Raw genomic sequence first — 17,632 nt, 5'->3', positions numbered from 1 at the left:
CAACTTCAACTACTGTAATAAATTCCCCTGTAAATTTTCTCCAAGACCTATATATATGCAATATGAGTTTTTCTGGGCACCAAACTAGTAATAGTGAAGGCATGCCATTTCGTTCCGTCCACAAACGAATGGGTGTTCTTCTCAGTAGGCCACCTTCTAACCTCCCACCTTTACCTAATATCGAGTGGAGTCACTCGGTGGTGGGTCGGTTTTTCGACCTCGTCCCTTCGAACACTAGTTTAGTGGCTAATGTTGTCAATAACCACTGGACTACTCGCGAGTCCATTCGTGTTTTGCGAACTGGGGTTTATTTCATTTTTGAGTGTCAAGATCTGCGTGACAGTGCGGAGCTCCTCCGCAAGCATACTACTGTGATTGATGGTAAGCTTATTACTTTTCACGCTAGTTCCGCCAATCAAGTTCCCTCGACTATTAATTTTAGTTTGGCCACCCTTTGGGTGTGTATCCACAATTTACCTTGGCGGTTTTTGGAACATGCATGGACGTCACATATTTTGTCCCACGTCGGGGTGGTGGAATTTGTGGAAGATACCGGGCCGGGGCTTCCACCGGAGGCCTTTTTACGGGCTAAGTTAGTGGTGGATTTATCAAGGCCGCTTATACCTGGTTGTTTTTTGCCTTTGGGGGATGGCCAAGTTGTATGGGTTTATTTTAGGTATGAAGGGGTGTTTAAATTTTGTAAACAATGCGGTTATGTGGGACATCATACTGGCCGATGTCTGATGTCTGCATATGATGCACACCATCTCATTCATCGTCGGTTCACGGAGTTTGAGCATGATGGAATGACCATCATGTTTGGTCCCATGGGTATTCCTCTTTACACAAACATTATTCGTGGGTTGCCAAATCGTTTTATTTACCGGAATGCTCGGGTGGATTTAACTCGCCATATGCCCGACCACGATCCCTATATTTTTGCTGAAAGACATGTTGATGTTCATGTTGTGGACTCTTCGGATGAGGATCGTGTGGAGGTGGCAAGTTCTGAACCGTCGATTGAACCACCAAATTTACCTTCCCAGGCTAATAACTCCTCATTTCATGAGTCCGACCACCATACCAACCCTCCTACCTCGTACTCTCGGGGTTCACCCGACAGCGTCACTCAGGTTCTTTCACCTGCCAACAGTAGCCGAGAGGTTTTACCCCCTCCTGGGCGACGCCTAGGTGTGGATGACCTTACATATGGAAGAATAGGGGGCTCTTCTCCCCTACGAAGTTGCCATGGACAGACAAAGGCAGCTACAACTTCTTTTCTTTCTTCCGCCACTGCTCCAACAGACGAAGGGCGAGACAATGGGGCTCGGCCTCCTTTTCGTTGCCATCTGGGAATTACCACGCGTTCGCCAACGACCTTTCGTGTCGGACTTGATCAGGAGGATCTTTATGCGCCTACAAATGATGAGGCGTGGGGCTATGGTACTCATTCTCCTCTTCGGGTTCCATCTAGCCATGTTGGGACTCTTGAAGCATTAGTTCAACAAGGATGGACTACAAATCATCCTCCAGATCCTGAAGAAGCTGGACCTAGTGCGTGGCTACGCCTTCATCCGCCTCCTCATTCGAATCAAGGGGATACCTATTCCCGCCCAGATGAGCCTCGTGTTGGCTCGTCAAATCATCGGGCCATACATGAAGGCCCCACATGTTTTTTTGCAGGACACAAGCGTTGCATTGAACCTTTGCAGCGTACTCTATCAGCTGAGGGTGTTGATGGCTTGGCCTTCGAGGGCCGCTCCAAGTATAACAATGGGAAGCGTCAACGTTTGGAACAATGGGAAGCTAAAGGAGGCTTTAATGTAGGCTTCCGTCATGGGAGGTTTCGAGGAAAGGCTATCACTGATATATCAATGGCACGACATTTTGGAGTGGAACCTGGACGAGATTACGTCCCCTTCGTCTAAGAAAAGGCAAGCTGCAACATCAGCACCTATGCCCGCTGGCAAATGGATTTTCAAGAGGCAGCGCAGTACTGGCGGTGATTTGCGGGCAGATAACATGGATTTCCACTTCTCTTTGGTGGTAAAAGTGTCCGATGACTCAACTAGGGTAGTGACTGACCCAGACCAGTCACCGATATCACCATGAATATTCTGTCGTTAAATTGTCGGGGGTTGAACTCCAGTGACACCCCGATAATTCCGTACATACACTGGTTGTTAGCTACAGTTAAGCCCATGTTTTTGTTTTTGCAAGAAACAAAATGTTCTCTTACTCATGTACAGTCCTTGCTACGTAGTACTAAGCCACGTACTGTAGTTGGTGTAGATGCCCTAGGATCTAGTGGTGGGCTGGTTGTCGTATCGTGGGCTCCTTTTGCTGTTGACGTGCTTAGTTCCATGTGTAATTATGTCTTTTGTAAAATCTCAGCTAATAATGAAATGATCTGGTACGTTTTGTTTTTGTACGGAGAATCGCGCCAGGAATCTCGTCCTTTATTATGGGATCAACTGTTACACTTGTTAGCGCCCTATCCTGACTTTCTCATTATTGGTGATATAAATCAACTTGATCATTATGGGGATAAGTTGGGTGGGGCTACTATTATTAGGGGATGGGAAGAATTCACCAATTGGAAGCATACTCTAGAATTACAAGATATTCCCTTTGTTGGCCCTCGGTTCACTTGGACAAACAACAGGGATGGTGTGGATTTAATCATGGAACGTCTCGATCGAGTGTATGCTTCCCCAATTTAGAATGACAGATATCCACTTGGTTATATTAAAAACTTTCCTGTTCTGCATTCTAATCATGCAGCTATCTTTTACCAGACGGAGCCACCTTCCCAAGTTCATCGTCGGCCATATCAGTTTGAAAATTGGTGCCTCATACACCCTGATTTACCTAACATTATTTCGTCTGTATGGCGCATTCCCATAGCTGGGTCAACAATGTACCGGTTCACTAAACATCTATCCATCTTTCGCACTCAGATCAGGCGATGGTGTTTGGATCATAAAGTTGTTTGGGGGATTGATTGGCAAGAGCTTTCTACAAAGTTAGCTGCCAATGCGACTCATATTTCCACTCTTCCTCAAGGTAATGCCTTCATGCTCCAACGTTAGCAGGAGTTGGATAAGTCTGCTTTAGCACACTCTTATTGGTCGCAACGATCTAAAGACAAATACGTTCAAATGGGGGAACTTCCAACCAAGTTCTTCTATAATAAGATGCGACAAAAACAACGATCAGCATATATCTACCTACTATGGACTGCAGATGAGCAATGGACTGAGGATGGTCCTACCATAGTGAATACTATTTTACATTATTTCAAGGTTGCATATGGCCCGTCTCGGGTGTCTAATGCCTCTGACCAGGTCCAAGATGAGGCCATTGATTTAGTACTTCGCGACTTAAATTTACCTCATCTTTCTCTTTCACAACAACAACAGCTCCTTCGACCTTTCTCTAAGGATGAAGTGCATGAGGCCATGTTTAGTATTGGTCAGGGAAAATCTCCTGGGTTGGAAAGCTCAACGGCCGAGTTTTTCAAACATCACTGGGTTTCCCTCGGGAACGAGGTGTTCCAAGCTGTTAATCACTTCTTCACAACAGGCTTCATACTTCATGAGTGGAACCAGACGCTGATTGTTTTGTTGCCTAAAGGACAGAATCCTGAGGATGTGACACAATTTCGGCCGATTAGTCTATGTAACACAATTTATAAATGTGTTTCGAAGTGCTTGGTCAACCGCTTACGGCCGTTGCTCTGTGATCTTATCACGGAATATCAGAGTGCCTTCATACCGGGACGTCATATGGATGACAACATTTTGATCAGTCATGAGTTAACCCATGTTCTTAATAAACGTCGACGCGGTAATGTTCATCTGGCGGCTCTCAAAATTGACATGAACAAGGCATATGACCGGATTAACTGGAGGTTTCTCTTAAAGGTTCTTCAAGCCTATGGTTTCCCTGCACAGTGGATACAGTTGATTAGTCAATGTATATTTACAGTGACATATCGCATCCTGGTTAATGGACAGGTTACAGAGTCCTTTCCTTCCCATTGTGGTCTCCGCCAGGGTGACCCCCTATCCCCCTATCTGTTTTTGTTCTGTATGGATATCTTCTCCCGCATGTTAATAATGGCTATGGATATTCGACTATTCGACGGGTTTCGAGCTCACAGGTACGCCCCTTCTATATCCCATCTGTTTTTCGCTGACGATGCTCTGCTTTTCTTTAAAGCGTCGATTACTTCCTGTACGAAACTGTCCAACCTCCTTGCTCGCTTCTACCATATCTCTGGACAAATGCTCAGTTTACGAAAGTCATTTGTTAAATTTAGCCCAAATGTTTCCGAGCACATGGGTCAGGAATACAAACGTATCCTGCAATTGATGCTAAAGAGTCCCTGGGCACATATCTTGGTACTCCTGTGGATATTCAAGGGAAGAAAACTCAGCACTTCACCTTTTTACTTGATAAAATTGCTCAGCGATAACGCGTGGAATCATTCACCAATTTCGCAAGCTGGGAAATTGATTCTCATTAATTCGTCCTCATTGCTTCCATGCCACATCCTTTCCGTCTTCTTGATTCCCACAACAATCTAATAAGTTGGATGCATGCTGCACGATTCTTCTGGTCAATTGCTTGGTAAAGGAATTGCTTGAGAAAAAAAGGAGCTCTTGCATTTGCAAAAAGGTGCTGGTGGCCTCGGCTTACGTAGTATTGCGGTGCACAATCGTTCCCTTCTGATTAAGAAAGTATGGCGTATTCATAGGAATTCTAATGTCCTCATCAGCAAAGTATTTTCTGGTCAAACACTGGGCCCTGGTTCCTCGATAGCTACACTGCGTTCTATGCGGAGTCAATGTTCTTGGGGTGCACGCGGTTTAATTCAAGCTGAGAAGGTGCTCTTGACAAATTATGTTTGGAAAATTGGATCCAATTCCAGACTACTTGCTGGAAAGGAGCGCTGGGTTCATAGGAAGATTCCCCTCTTTCGGGATAATGTTTCTCTTCGCACTGCTGCTACTGTCTCCATTGCTTCACTCTTGTTGCCTCAACAACAAGGTTGGAATGTTTCCCGGCTTCATTCACTTTTTCATTCCAGCACGGTTCGCGATATACGTGCTCTTGAAGTTCCACGGCTCACAAACCAAGCTGACATTTCTATTTGGCCTTTTACTACATCGGGCCAATACATTACCAAATCTGGCTACTACTTCCTCTCTCGACATACCGATATCTACAGCATGAACCCCCCTCTCAATTCGGATTTCTTTCGGATTCTATGGGGATTGCGCATCATGCCAAAATGGAAACTTTTCCTCCGGAAACTGTTCCACAACGGGTTAGCAACAACAGCTAACCTTGCGTACCGTGGTCTGGCTATATCAGATGGTTGTCCAAGCTGTAACTTGGAACCTGAGACATGCCAACACCTTTTCCGCTTTTGTCATCTAGCCACGTAGCTTGGCAAACTAGCCAACTGAGTATTATTTCCAACTCAACTCCCCTTGTGGCCTTTAAAAATTGGCTCATTGCATGGATACACTATTTCTACCAGCAGGATGGATACAATGGCCATCGTCTTCCCTTGTTTGTGGCTATTTTATGGGCTATTTGGCAGGGTCGGAATCACAAGGTTTTCAACGGAACAATACCTGATCTGGCTCTACTCCGTTCACTCCAGGACAAAGGCATTCAGCAACACTTCACCTTCTGGCTACTCCTTTCCCTCAGCCTAGCTCTTTGCGTGAGGCACTAGGTCCTCCAGGTTTCTTTTTCGCACATTTTGGGATATCTTTCTGCGGGGTACCACAGTTACATATACAAGTGGATGGGTCCTGGAAGAAGTCTTCTCCTTTGGCCGGTATTGCCTGGGGGATTGATCACGTTACCACCAACGCTAGGGAGGGGCAAGGAAACTGCATTTATGCTGAGTCGGCTCTGGTTGCTGAAGCACGCGCTTGTCTGGGGGCCTTGATTTGGGCTCAAGCTCGAGGTTATCGTCAAATCTTGATCTATACAGACTCAGAAGTACTGGTCTGGAGTTTACTTCATCAGGTCACACAACCTATTTCGATTGCCTGGACTCTCAACGACATTCGCTACCTGGGACAACAACTCCAATGGTGTCGGATTATAAAAGCTAATCGCCAACAAGTTCAGAAGGCACATGAACTGGCCAATCATGTCCGCCTGGGACATATACCAATGGCCACCCTGTAGTTGTTTAGGTTTGTTTAGGTTTTTTGTGTTCTTGTACGTTTTACCGATGTCCAAAAAAAAAAAAAAAAAAAAAAAAATCTTGCCAAAATCTACACACTCGTAGAAGACATTGAAGTAAGCACCATTCTGCATTTGTTGTACATAATTTCAATGCTATCATTTCCTTACAAGCACAGAGAAGAAGAAACCACTTGACCAAGCAAAGTCATAGGAGGGGTGATAATGAGCCTGACAAGCTCGCGAGCAGCTCGGGCTCGGCTCGGTCAAAGCTCGGTCAAAGCTCGGCTCGTTGAAACTCGGCTCGAGCTCGGGCTCGGCTCGAGACTTAAATGAGCCGAGCCGAGCTAGGCAAAGCTCGGCTCGTAAAGCTCGTGAGCAGCTCGTTTATTATTTTATATTAAAAAAATATTCTTATTAAAAAAATATTTTATATTAAAAAAATTTAATACTAATTTATATTTTAATTTAGATTACAAATTATATATTTTAATTTGTGATCCAACTTCACCTCTACTCCACTAGGCACTAAAGTCCCACATTGGTTAAGAAAACAAGGATCAACCTTATTTTCTTTATAAATAGCTACTATTCCTTACTTCAACTTAAAGTTTAATTTTGTATCCCTTGGTTGGGAAACAAAAACTATACTTTATTTTCTTCATAGAGGGAATGAAGTATAATTTTAAATAGTTGATTATTTAATCCTTAAAATATTTGATAATTTTTTCTTTAGCAAAACATGGAGTCCCACATTGAAATTTTAACAATGCTAGGAGGGATTCCAAGTTATAAAAGCATATGTAAACAAAACAAGGGTATAATGAGTTTGTTTTCTTAACAAAACATGGAGTCCCACATTGAAATTTTAGCAATGCTAAGAGGGATTCCAAGTTATATAAGCATATGTAGAATGAGTTTGTTTATCTTAAACAAAACATAAAGTTCCACATTGAAATGGGGATAGTGAGTTTGTTTTTCTTTAACAAACCATGAAGTCCCACATTGAAATCTTAGCAATGCTAAGAGGGAAATCAAGTTATAAAAGCATATGATGGGTGAGTGAACAAGCTCACCTCCTTCGAGCCAAGCCGAGCTCATTAGTCGAGCCTAAACGAGCTCGCGAGTCGAGCCTAAGCGAGCTCGCGAGCCGAGCCTAAACGAGCTCGCGAGGCGAGCCTAAACGAGCTCGCGAGCTCGAGCTCGGCTCTCCCAAGCTCGGCGAGCTCACGAGCCGAGCCGAGCCTGGGAAATTATAAACGAGCTCGAGCCGAGCCCAGTGCTATTCGGGCTCGGCTCGCTCGATAAGCACCCCTACAGTCATAGCATGTATTATGTATATAACACATAAGAGTTTAAGACAATTGGTTCCTCATGGAATTTCTTGATTGAACTGAAAGAATGGGTCCAATGAAGACCCCCCTTGACATGACAGATTCAACAACTCTTACCAAGTCCCAGTTAAAAGGGAAAACCCTAAAAAAATTGAACTAAGGCCTAAGGTCAATCAATTACAAGTTATAACAAATTCCTTGACAACTCAAGAAGCAATGTTAAATTATGTGTACATATCATCTAAATATATCATTTCCTAGTCTTCTTTGCAGAGTGACCTGTCTTGCGTTTGTGACGACTAAAATCTGACACAAACCTAAACGTTTGTCCACAACCTGGTTCATTGCAGACATACGGGCGGGCCCCTGTGTGGACTCGTATGTGTTCTGTGCGGGCCCAAGCCCACTTGAAAGTCATTCGACATCCCTTCCAAGGACACTTCAAGGGACGGTCATCCATGTGAACACGCCGATGCTGCACCAAATACTTGTGTGAGAAGAACTTCTTACCACATCCCTTGACTGGGCATATGTTTCGTTTATGCAACGCAAGCTCTTGTTTTGACCCAAAACTCATGGTGCAACCCTCAATGTCACAACAAAATTCAGCTTCCTCTTCTGCATTTGCATCATCGGAAGAGAGAGAGGGATTCTTCCTAGCTGGACCTTTCATTGCTGGTGCTCTTGATACCGGAAGCCTCATCTTGGGACCCTTTCTTGCTGGACCAGCATTCTTAGTTACTGGAGGTGCTTTCTTTCCTTTGGAATTCTGCACTTGCCTCTTAACTGCTGCTTTAGTTTCTCTCCTCTCCTGAGTAGGCCTTACACTTCTTCTCCGCAAACGAGTACTCGGCCCACCATCCCTCTCGTCATCATCAGTAACTGGCTCAAACTCTTTAAAATCTGGGACCCGCCGCTGAGAATAGCCTGGACTCTTTATGTTTCCCCTATGCTCCTCCCGTTCCGATTCATCAGATGGTGAACCTTCAGACTCTCCACTATCCACAATTTCTTCTGGTTGGGGTTTTACCTTTCTGGTTGATTTTCCCTCTGCCTTCAGTTTTCTATTACAGCTTCTCAATCCATGCTGATGAGATCTATCATCCAGTGAATCATCATCAGAGTAACTGTCAATGGTGGCAACACTCTGATGGCCTTTTGCTTTCAAATTTTGTTTAGTTCCTTGCTTCAAGGCCCTTGCACTTTTCAGAGGTCCCTGATGAAATTCAAGCTCATCTTGTGAATCCTCTGACATGATATCTGGAATATCTTCTTTTCGGTGTTTTACCCTCTTTATAGGCCTACATTGTGCTTTCGGTTTTCTAACACTTTTCCTAGTCTCAAACTCTGGTTTATCATCTACTGAATCTTCTGGATCAGTATCTGCAAATTCTGTAACTTCAAATTTCATTTTCTTGACTATATTACTCCTTGCCATTGATTTCCTCTTCTTCCCAAGCTTTCTATTTGTATCGGTGGTTGGAGCTTTATAGCTAGTTTCTGATTTTCTCCCAACTTTCTCATCTGATTTCAGGCAAGGATTGAGAACACTATCTTCTCCATCAAGATCTCTATGCAATAATAAAGGATGAACCTGATTCGACATCCACACTTTACCACACCATTTACCAGCCATAACCAACTTTTTCTGCCTCCCAAACCCTTTGCCAAAAACTTTGGCCTCCTGAGAGGATTTTGATGGAGAACTGCAGCCAAAAGCACTGTATATGACAGAGTTGTAGGGCATCTGCTTATTGTAGAGAGGAGAACGACTAAGGATGGCACTGTAAAAGAGATTGATGCCCAGCTTTACAGCCCAATCCCCATTCTTCGGTGTGGCCTCTTCACTTTGCAAGGCCATATGAATCCGCTCCTCATCCTCTTTGGTGGCCACAGAAAAAGCAACATCTTTCCAAACATAATCCATTTCCAACTCTTCTGCTACTTTCTTTGCTTCAACTTCTACATTCGGATAGTCTGAAATAGGCCAGATGAAATTAAAACAAAAGGGAATAAACATCAAAATGCAATAGTGAGATATGGAGAAAAAAAGGGGGGGAGTAAATCCAAATCAAACTACTTCGAAAAACAAAAATATAACTGAAAATACTGAAGAAAGCAAATAACAAATCCCGTCCCCTAATGGAGATACTGCCCTATTGAACAACACATTCTAACTACACCAGGACACTTCAAGGTTTTTAGCAGTGGATGTTTCTAGTTTCTACTGTTAGGCTTCATAAAGCTGTAATGACTAATACTTAACCTAAACACAGTTATGGTCCATGACATATAAGTGCCGTAACCCCACAGAAGCGTGTTTGCTTAAGCTACCTCTAAAACAACAAAAAAGGTACCTTAACTCTCCCATAGCTAGGACTATGCAAATTAAAAAATTACTTCATTTGTTGTCATTTAACACAGCTGCTATGTCAAAACTCAAAAGTATAATTAAGGAAAACTCGATCTATTAACCAAAAACAACACAGAAAAAAAAATCCACTAAAAAGAGCAGTAGACACATAACATTTACATACACGCCTGACTTTCCATGCATCTAATAACATTTTGACAGAGGCCAACACAAACTCTCTAAAGAAGAAAATTTTTGCTTGACATACAGAAGCCTCTTCCCAGTTCTGCAGTAAATTAAGCCAAGTGTTTGGGCATGTAATCTGCACCAATCACCAGTGAGTACAGATTCCAAGGTTGAGTACCTGGGAACCAGAGCCTTAAGATTTAAAAGCCAAAACCACCTATCTAAGCATGATAATCAGATACGAACATGCAGCACACCTAGACAACTGAAAAACACAACACAACAAAGAAAAAGGTGAGCAGCAGTCTACTCAAGCAAGAGCTGTCATTCACACAAACTTTCCAATACAAGCATTAATGGTTCGATTATTCACCTAAGTCCCATCATTGGTTAGTCAAAATGCGTAATACTGGTTGCCTTCCACCACCATGATCTGAATTCGAAACTCTAATGGCTACTTCCTCTTAGTACTATTAGAGGAAGCAATGGGGTGGTCAGGTGTATGGGTTAACATGCCGGTTGTAGTCCACTCTCTATTAGACTACAAGATAGAGAAGGAAGTGGGGACCATCCTTAATCTACCTAGCATACCATCATAACAATGAAATCTGATGAAGCTCCACTTTGGTCAGGATCAGGGGACATCAGACGTAAAACTACTCACTCATACAGCTACATAGAGGCTCTTTAAGCATTACATTGACAGCTTCAAGGTGCTGTCTCCCATCCAACTTGATTTGGGAATTCAGAGACAACTTAGAGGCCTACTACTTTACAAGTTACAGTTACAAAAAGTATAGGACATATTACTGAAATATAATACAAACTTGAATGAGAATCCTCCCATTTTGAGATTATACGGAAACTTATCTACCAAATATATAAATGACAAGACTTGACACAATTATGCTTCAGCTTGTATAAAATATCCACACGCACCTGGATGACAAAGGAGTAAGATATGCACCCCACCAATTGGTCGCAGTTGTTTCTCAACCTCAAGAGCATGCTCGAGACAGAAAACGTGCATCCTTGAAGAATCTTCATCGCATCTATGTGCAAAAGAAAGATTCGGTTTGCTCACTGGATCAATAGCACAGCTGATTTTTGCAGTATCATGTTCATCAACCATAGGAGAATAATGTTGCTCTGAAGTTAGGGTATCTTCCTCTGTGAATTTGGCAGAGCAGTTGTGAGATTCATAATCATTGTCATCACCATTAACCCTTCTATGGCCACAGTTACCATAGACCTCAAATCTTTGGGGAGAATCCTCATCCTCGCATTCAGATCTTGAAGAAACTTGGCTTGGACCCCTTTCTACACCACTATCGTAGCTTTGCTCAAAATTTGGTGATGCAGAATCATCTTGGTGAAATCTAGCTCCCCATGAACCATCTCCAGACATATTATCCTCAGAAACAACAGGACAATTGGGTAGCAGATCATCTTCATCAGAGTCGGAAGAATTTCCATATGTCATAGCCAATAAGCCAAGTGCAGATGATTCTTTCTTCATCTCTGTATCTGAACCCACTTTCATAGTCTCAGGAGTATTTGACTTCAACTTCGACGTGTTATCCATGCTCCGAGCTTGGTGATCTGTAGAATGGACAGGGACATCATACAAGCTATCAGGAGCATTTTTTTCCATGGACCCTGCAGCATAAGGAGCATCTCAGTCAGCATGTTTTCTAAATAAGAGAAAGAATTCACTTCAATAAGCATCCTGCCAATAGGCAGGGCTAATTCAAGAGCTCCCATTAAAGTCATTCATCAATAGAATAGAGGGCAAAAAAGTTGTTGTACTGGAAAATCGATCCAGCCATAATTCACAAACTCAACGGGGTACAAAACGTGGCCCATTCAAGTTGACCAAGACTTTTTATTTGTCTATCACTATATATATAAACGGAGACACAGTACGGACAATTACAAGCTATGTTACCTAGACCTGTATACCCATGTCTGACACGGGTACGTGTCAAAGTGTTTGACTCTGCTATTCTTTGAAAATTTTCAATGATTTTGGCCCAAAATAAAGTGTCCAAGTGTCCGTGCCCACGTCCGAGTGTCAAGGATCCGACACGGGTACTTGAGGTGAATTGAAGAGTCCACGTAACTAAGGTTACAAGTATTTCTCTAGAGAAACAACAAAAATAGTAATTATTTGGACATAATCCCTTATAGCCCCTCACACTTTCCCTTTCTGGTGATGCTAAGAAACATTCCAACATTCCCTAGCCCCAGATATTGTTGGTACCTAAAACCAAACCCTCAACTCCCCACCCAATAAATAAAAAAAACACTTCCCCAGCACAATACTTATTATTATTCTCCACGCTCTCCTTCATTCAGGTCTGCTCTCACTAATTACGGCATCCTCGCAGCCACAAAAACAGAGTCAATCATCAGCTGCAGAGATAAGATAGCAGGGGAAAAAGCTTTCAGCACTACAAGATATGATGGACCAATGGATGTTTCTTTAACTAATCTGACAGCTGGAAACGGAATTAAGGTCTCGCGAATTCAAAAAAATAGAAGTTAAAGATCGGAGTATCATGGTCCTTGAATCCACCCGTTGGTCATTGTACAAGTAACTCAACACATAATTTATCATTTACTAACGTTTACCTAAACTAAAATTAAGCCCTCATGCCATGAAGATTCTAAGTTTACCGAGACTATGTGCATCTGTAAACAGAGGAACTGAACAACCAACAGTTTCATTATCTCCCCTTCCTAAAATGCTAACTGTAATTAAAGTAACAGCACGAACAGAATATCACTTTGATCAATGCCCTATGAATTCATATTATTCTCTTCAAGGATAGTTCCACTGCTAGCTCTGTTAGTTATAAACACTTCTAACAACTATTTTTAAATAGGGAGTACCAAGCCAACAACAAATAAGGAAAGATAATACTGATCAAGAAAAGAACCAAAAAGGAAACAAAGAGGAATTATCCTGCCAAATGCCAATATGTATCTTTAGTCAGCAAAACTAGCATAGTGAATCATACATATACTGTACCTGGAAAAGAATCTGGGTCTGATGTATATGCTTCACCATCAGTTGCATCTATTCCATGACTTGATACTGCAGAACCAGCAATCCAATCATTAAAGAAGCTGAAATCTGCTGACATCAGGTACCTTGCAGCTGATTCAGTAGGTTGAACAATGGCAACACAAGCAAAGGTCCAAATCCCACATTTGACGCATGAAAACAGTCCACGGTCCGATCCATCTCCAGCAGAACTTCCTCCCTTAAAAGTTTCTGAGTGTTGGATCTCATGGGGCGTAGTACATCCACCAAATTTTGTTTTGACAGAATGAAAGCCTTTCTGTTGCTTAACATCTCTAGCTAACATAATGTCATCAGAAGCTTTAATAGCTTCTTCTGAACTATATAAGCTAAAAGGCAGCCCGGGTTTCACTTTATATTTAGATCCAACACGCAGATTGGACCAAACAAAGATTTCAGAAGAATTGTGAGGGAGAAGTACAACTTCAGATCCTTGTCCAAGAGTATTAAGAAGATCATTGTTCTGTATTACATCATGCACAAACATCTGCTTAACCAGCATTTCACCTTCGCCCTTTTTTTTATCTTTTAGGCGGGAACTTCGAGGTTCAGCATTGCTACCCGTTGGCACCCTAACATCAAAAAGAGGGGCTGTCTGAGACGTCAATTAAACTTATGGTGCAAGGTGGCTGAGTAGATTCTTTGAATTGTAATGCATTTAAGAGATTCAATATTAGTGGCAAGAATCAAACTGAGAACTGCCCGAAATTGCTTACATCTGATAGTAAGAGACAGTTTTACGCTATGAGAGCAGAGATATATCAGCCAAGCAAAATACTAGAAAAGGAAATGAAGGCCAAAAATAAACCACGAATATGTCTGCAACCACATAAACAAGAGAATATAATGTTCCCATAGACTAATATATAGCTAAAACCTGGAAACACCGATTCATTGTAATTGTTCCATCATTTAATTGTATTCATGGAACAAAAGCACATGGTGCTAGCAGCATTGTCGAACAAAAAATCTATCAAGACACATAACATGCACCTTGAACATATTGCTAACGCGAGATCATACAGCAACTGGAAATGAGAAACCATTGGTGGATAATTTATTGAGGCTCTTCGAATTGCAGCATCTTTTGCAAACCTCAGCCATTCAGGAGTGGCAATATTAGATGCTTCCCCACAATTAAACCCTACAAAAATAAGTTCAACTTCAATCAACTACATACTCATCCATGATGAATCGACCAAACAACCAACAAGATGAAAAAGTTCGTTCACCATGACTGAAGCCAGAATGATAAGCCCTCGGGAATGTGACAACAAATTCCCCTGCATTTTGCACTAACCTGATCAGAAGCAAAAGAAATCGTGGATAGGACTAATTATTTCAAGGCAAATTCAAGAAGAAAACCTTAGACTAAAGTAATAACGTCAGCCTAACAAGTAAAAAATAGCCAATTGGAATTGATTCAAGGGCAAGAATCACCTGCAACAGGGAACCCCTGCATTTACGAGTACTTCAGGGGACATCACTGTAGTTTTCTCACCAAGTGTTGCGAAGGTAACTGTTGCATGAGACAGAATAAATCAGGTTTTTACCTTGACCAAGTAGCTCAATTTCCCTTCACCAGCATGAAATTTCTTTAAAAAGTTGCAAGTTAATAGGTCTAGGAAGACACAATTGAACATAAATGTAGAACTTATATGTTACTGCAGAGCACAGTTAAATCATACCCTCAATTAACAATACGGCATAAAACATCATCTCATGAATTCAGATGGTAGCACAAAATGTAAGACAGAAAGATGGAGATGGACAGGACAACAGTTAGTTTCTAACACGGGACTTGGATGTTTCACCAGCAAATTTTCAGCATAAAGCACACAAATCGAAATGTAATCAGCACCTGCCAAGAGTAATTTCTAGATATAAGGTAAAGCTTCAAATGGCCTCACTTCACGCTGATGTCTTCTTTGAAAGAAATAATGTATGTGTGGAAAAGCAAGTACATTTCAGGTCCAATTTAAATTTTTGTTGCAATTCTAAGCCATCCCTGTTTAGTTATAGAGGAAAACTTCTACCAGAACTTCAACGCAATTCACTTAAGGCTGTTACTCATGATGAGTCTTATCTAAACTAGAAAATCTAAAGCGAGAGGGTAAGTAAATTATACAGGAGTATCAGTTGAAAATCAAAGGCCATCTTCCACACTGCACATTCTCTTTTCCAAAATATTGCCTACATGTCTCTTTAATAGCATTCTATCTACACATTACCAAGCATATCTAATTAACAGTAAAGCTACATACATCTGAATCTCATAAGACACCATCATTTGCAGGGTCAATCTTGTTGTTGTTAGATAATACGTCTCCCGCCCTGAAATCCAATCTCATGCATATGTGCAGAAATGGCCACGAGGTGAGAAAAATCTCAATGTTTTCTCTCTACATATGTGCAGAAATGGCCACTGATATTGTTTGCCAAAATTTTTCACTTGCCCACTAACAACATTGCTAATCATCTGGCAAGAAGGAAAATTGCATCTGAAAGATCTTAAAAGGCCAACTATTTCTAGATGTGATGTAAAAGGAATCTCAATGCATATGGTTCATCTTTCTTGGACTAATGACATAAGACAATATACCAAGAATGGAAGGTACAAGGATTTTCACAAGTAACCAGGAAACCTCTAAATGTGTGCATAAGTGTTAGGAATTTGGCCTAATGTCCACTAAAAAAACCACACAAATTATAATCAATGGCCTCCGATCAATAATTCCTAAGGTCCACTAAAAAAACCACACATATTATAATCAATGGCCTCCGATCAATAATTCCTAAACCAAGTGCAGAACGCCACATTAACAATAATCCCATCATCACATACCCTACTTCATCAAGTGCCAAACTCAGCCACACGAATACTCTACCTCTGTATCATTTCAAAGATAGCAACATCCAAGACAAGGTGCAAGACAAATAACTCCCCAAATATAGTAGTTCTGACAAGCTCACTAACAATCACCCGCTTGAACAACAGTAAAACAATTTGCGCCGTTAAAAAAGCAGCAAACTAGACAGGCATATATTTGTCATAACCAATTCCAATTTTTACCAGTAAACTCAATACTCCATCAATAATCCTAAACTAACAACCAGAACATTGTTCCTATTAAAAAGGCAACAATCAATAGTAAACTTACAAAAAACAACATAAATTTATCTATACATACATCCACACTAAGCTCCAATGCAGCATACTAAAACAAAAGAAAAACCATCTCACCAAGGGGATTAATCTCTTCACCAAATCCATGAACTCTGATAACCTCTTCGAAAGCGGAGGCGGCATCCTTAGGACAACCATACCAAGTCTTACTAGCCCCTAAATGCAAGTAATTCAAGCTATGCAAATCATGGTCCTCAACATGCCAAGCAAACCAACTAAACATCATAGCAACATAAACCATAGGTGAAGTAACACCAGGAATCTCCTCCTTCATAAACCTCAACAAAGACCCATTTGCCCTTGCAACACCCCTCATATTCCAAGCACTTTCACCAACATTAGCAACAACTTCCCCTGTTTTTTTCTCTTTCATGGGTACAAAACCAGAGCCAGGCATGTCATTTGCATACTCAACTGAAAAGGGTCTATCCCCATTAGCTTTCCAATAAAGGGTCTCAACTTCCAAGGGTGAAACCGTCTTTTTAACTCTATTTTTCAAGTAAATTTTCTCAAAGTTCTTAGCTTTTGCTTCAAATTGTTGAAGGGTATAATACTCACCACTCTGCCAAACAGCTTTGTGAATAGGTCTTTGTTTTCTAGGACAAAACCCTACTTGTTGTTGCCTTGTTGTAAATGTAGGTTGAGATTTAGGGTTTTTCTGGGTATCACTTAAAGATTCAAGTGAACGGTTGAAATTTGCAATTACAGATTTTTTTGATTGAGGTGGAACAGGAGGGACTATTTTGCAAATTCCAAATTTTGAAGCCTCTTTTTCAATCTTGAAAATATATGCAATTGGATCTTGAAACTCTTGAATTGTTGGGTGATACTCTGGAGCTACAGGTAGGGTTTTCAGCCATGGAAATACCTCTGGAGTTGAGTGCTCTGCTGTAACAAATGAAGAAGAACCCATTATAATATTATTTTTTTTAATTAGAAATAAAAATTGAGCTACTGGGTTTTTGCCATTGAAGAGAGAGAAAAGATGGGTCGTGATCAGATTTGGGTATTGTTGTTCATTTAAGTTTTTATTGGGGGTGGGGTGGGTTTTATTTGGTTTTTATAATTTGCTCTGCCTCTTCTCTGTTTTTTTAACAGAGGAGAGAGAAAGAGAAAGAGAAAGAGAGACGAAAAAGGGGAAAAACAGGGGAATGGTAAAGAGTGGATGAGTGGGGAGAGAGAGTGGGTTTTATTCGACTTGTGGGGGTGAGGAACTTTGTATTGGACTTGGACATCTTTTTTTTTGAGATATTTACATTATTACTAAACAT

At 41.4% G+C, this 17,632-nt stretch overlaps 2 protein-coding genes across 3 annotated transcripts; one reads left to right on the top strand and one right to left on the bottom strand.

The window, feature by feature from the left end:
- The first annotated feature begins 2,108 nt into the window (after positions 1 to 2,108).
- Positions 2,109 to 6,216, top strand: LOC104884449 (uncharacterized). Its single transcript, XM_057390848.1, has 6 exons — positions 2,109 to 2,670; positions 2,785 to 3,066; positions 3,148 to 4,406; positions 4,662 to 5,397; positions 5,615 to 5,629; positions 5,678 to 6,216. Exons 1-6 carry the CDS (start codon positions 2,109 to 2,111, stop codon positions 6,214 to 6,216), a joined length of 3,393 nt encoding a protein of 1,130 aa, XP_057246831.1.
- A 1,317-nt stretch (positions 6,217 to 7,533) lies between these two features.
- LOC104884445 (lysine-specific demethylase REF6) lies at positions 7,534 to 17,536 on the bottom strand. Of its 2 annotated transcripts, none has more exons than XM_010669093.4 (7): positions 16,419 to 17,536; positions 14,615 to 14,693; positions 14,407 to 14,474; positions 14,168 to 14,318; positions 13,121 to 13,746; positions 11,026 to 11,745; positions 7,534 to 9,524 (listed from the first exon to the last, which is right to left on the bottom strand). In XM_010669093.4, exons 1-7 carry the CDS (start codon positions 17,272 to 17,274, stop codon positions 7,798 to 7,800), a joined length of 4,227 nt encoding a protein of 1,408 aa, XP_010667395.1. In that variant the 5' UTR covers positions 17,275 to 17,536; the 3' UTR covers positions 7,534 to 7,797. The 2 variants fall into 2 exon arrangements, with proteins under 2 accessions (XP_010667395.1, XP_019103145.1); XM_019247600.3 differs by having other exon boundaries at positions 14,407 to 14,457; positions 16,419 to 16,560.
- Positions 17,537 to 17,632: the final 96 nt, after the last annotated feature.

This window comes from Beta vulgaris, chromosome 7, assembly GCF_026745355.1.
Source record: "Beta vulgaris subsp. vulgaris cultivar EL10 chromosome 7, EL10.2, whole genome shotgun sequence".
NCBI lineage: Eukaryota > Viridiplantae > Streptophyta > Magnoliopsida > Caryophyllales > Amaranthaceae > Beta > Beta vulgaris.
The sequence above is the reverse complement of the archived record's forward strand: the minus strand, read 5'-3'. Positions and strand labels throughout refer to the sequence as shown.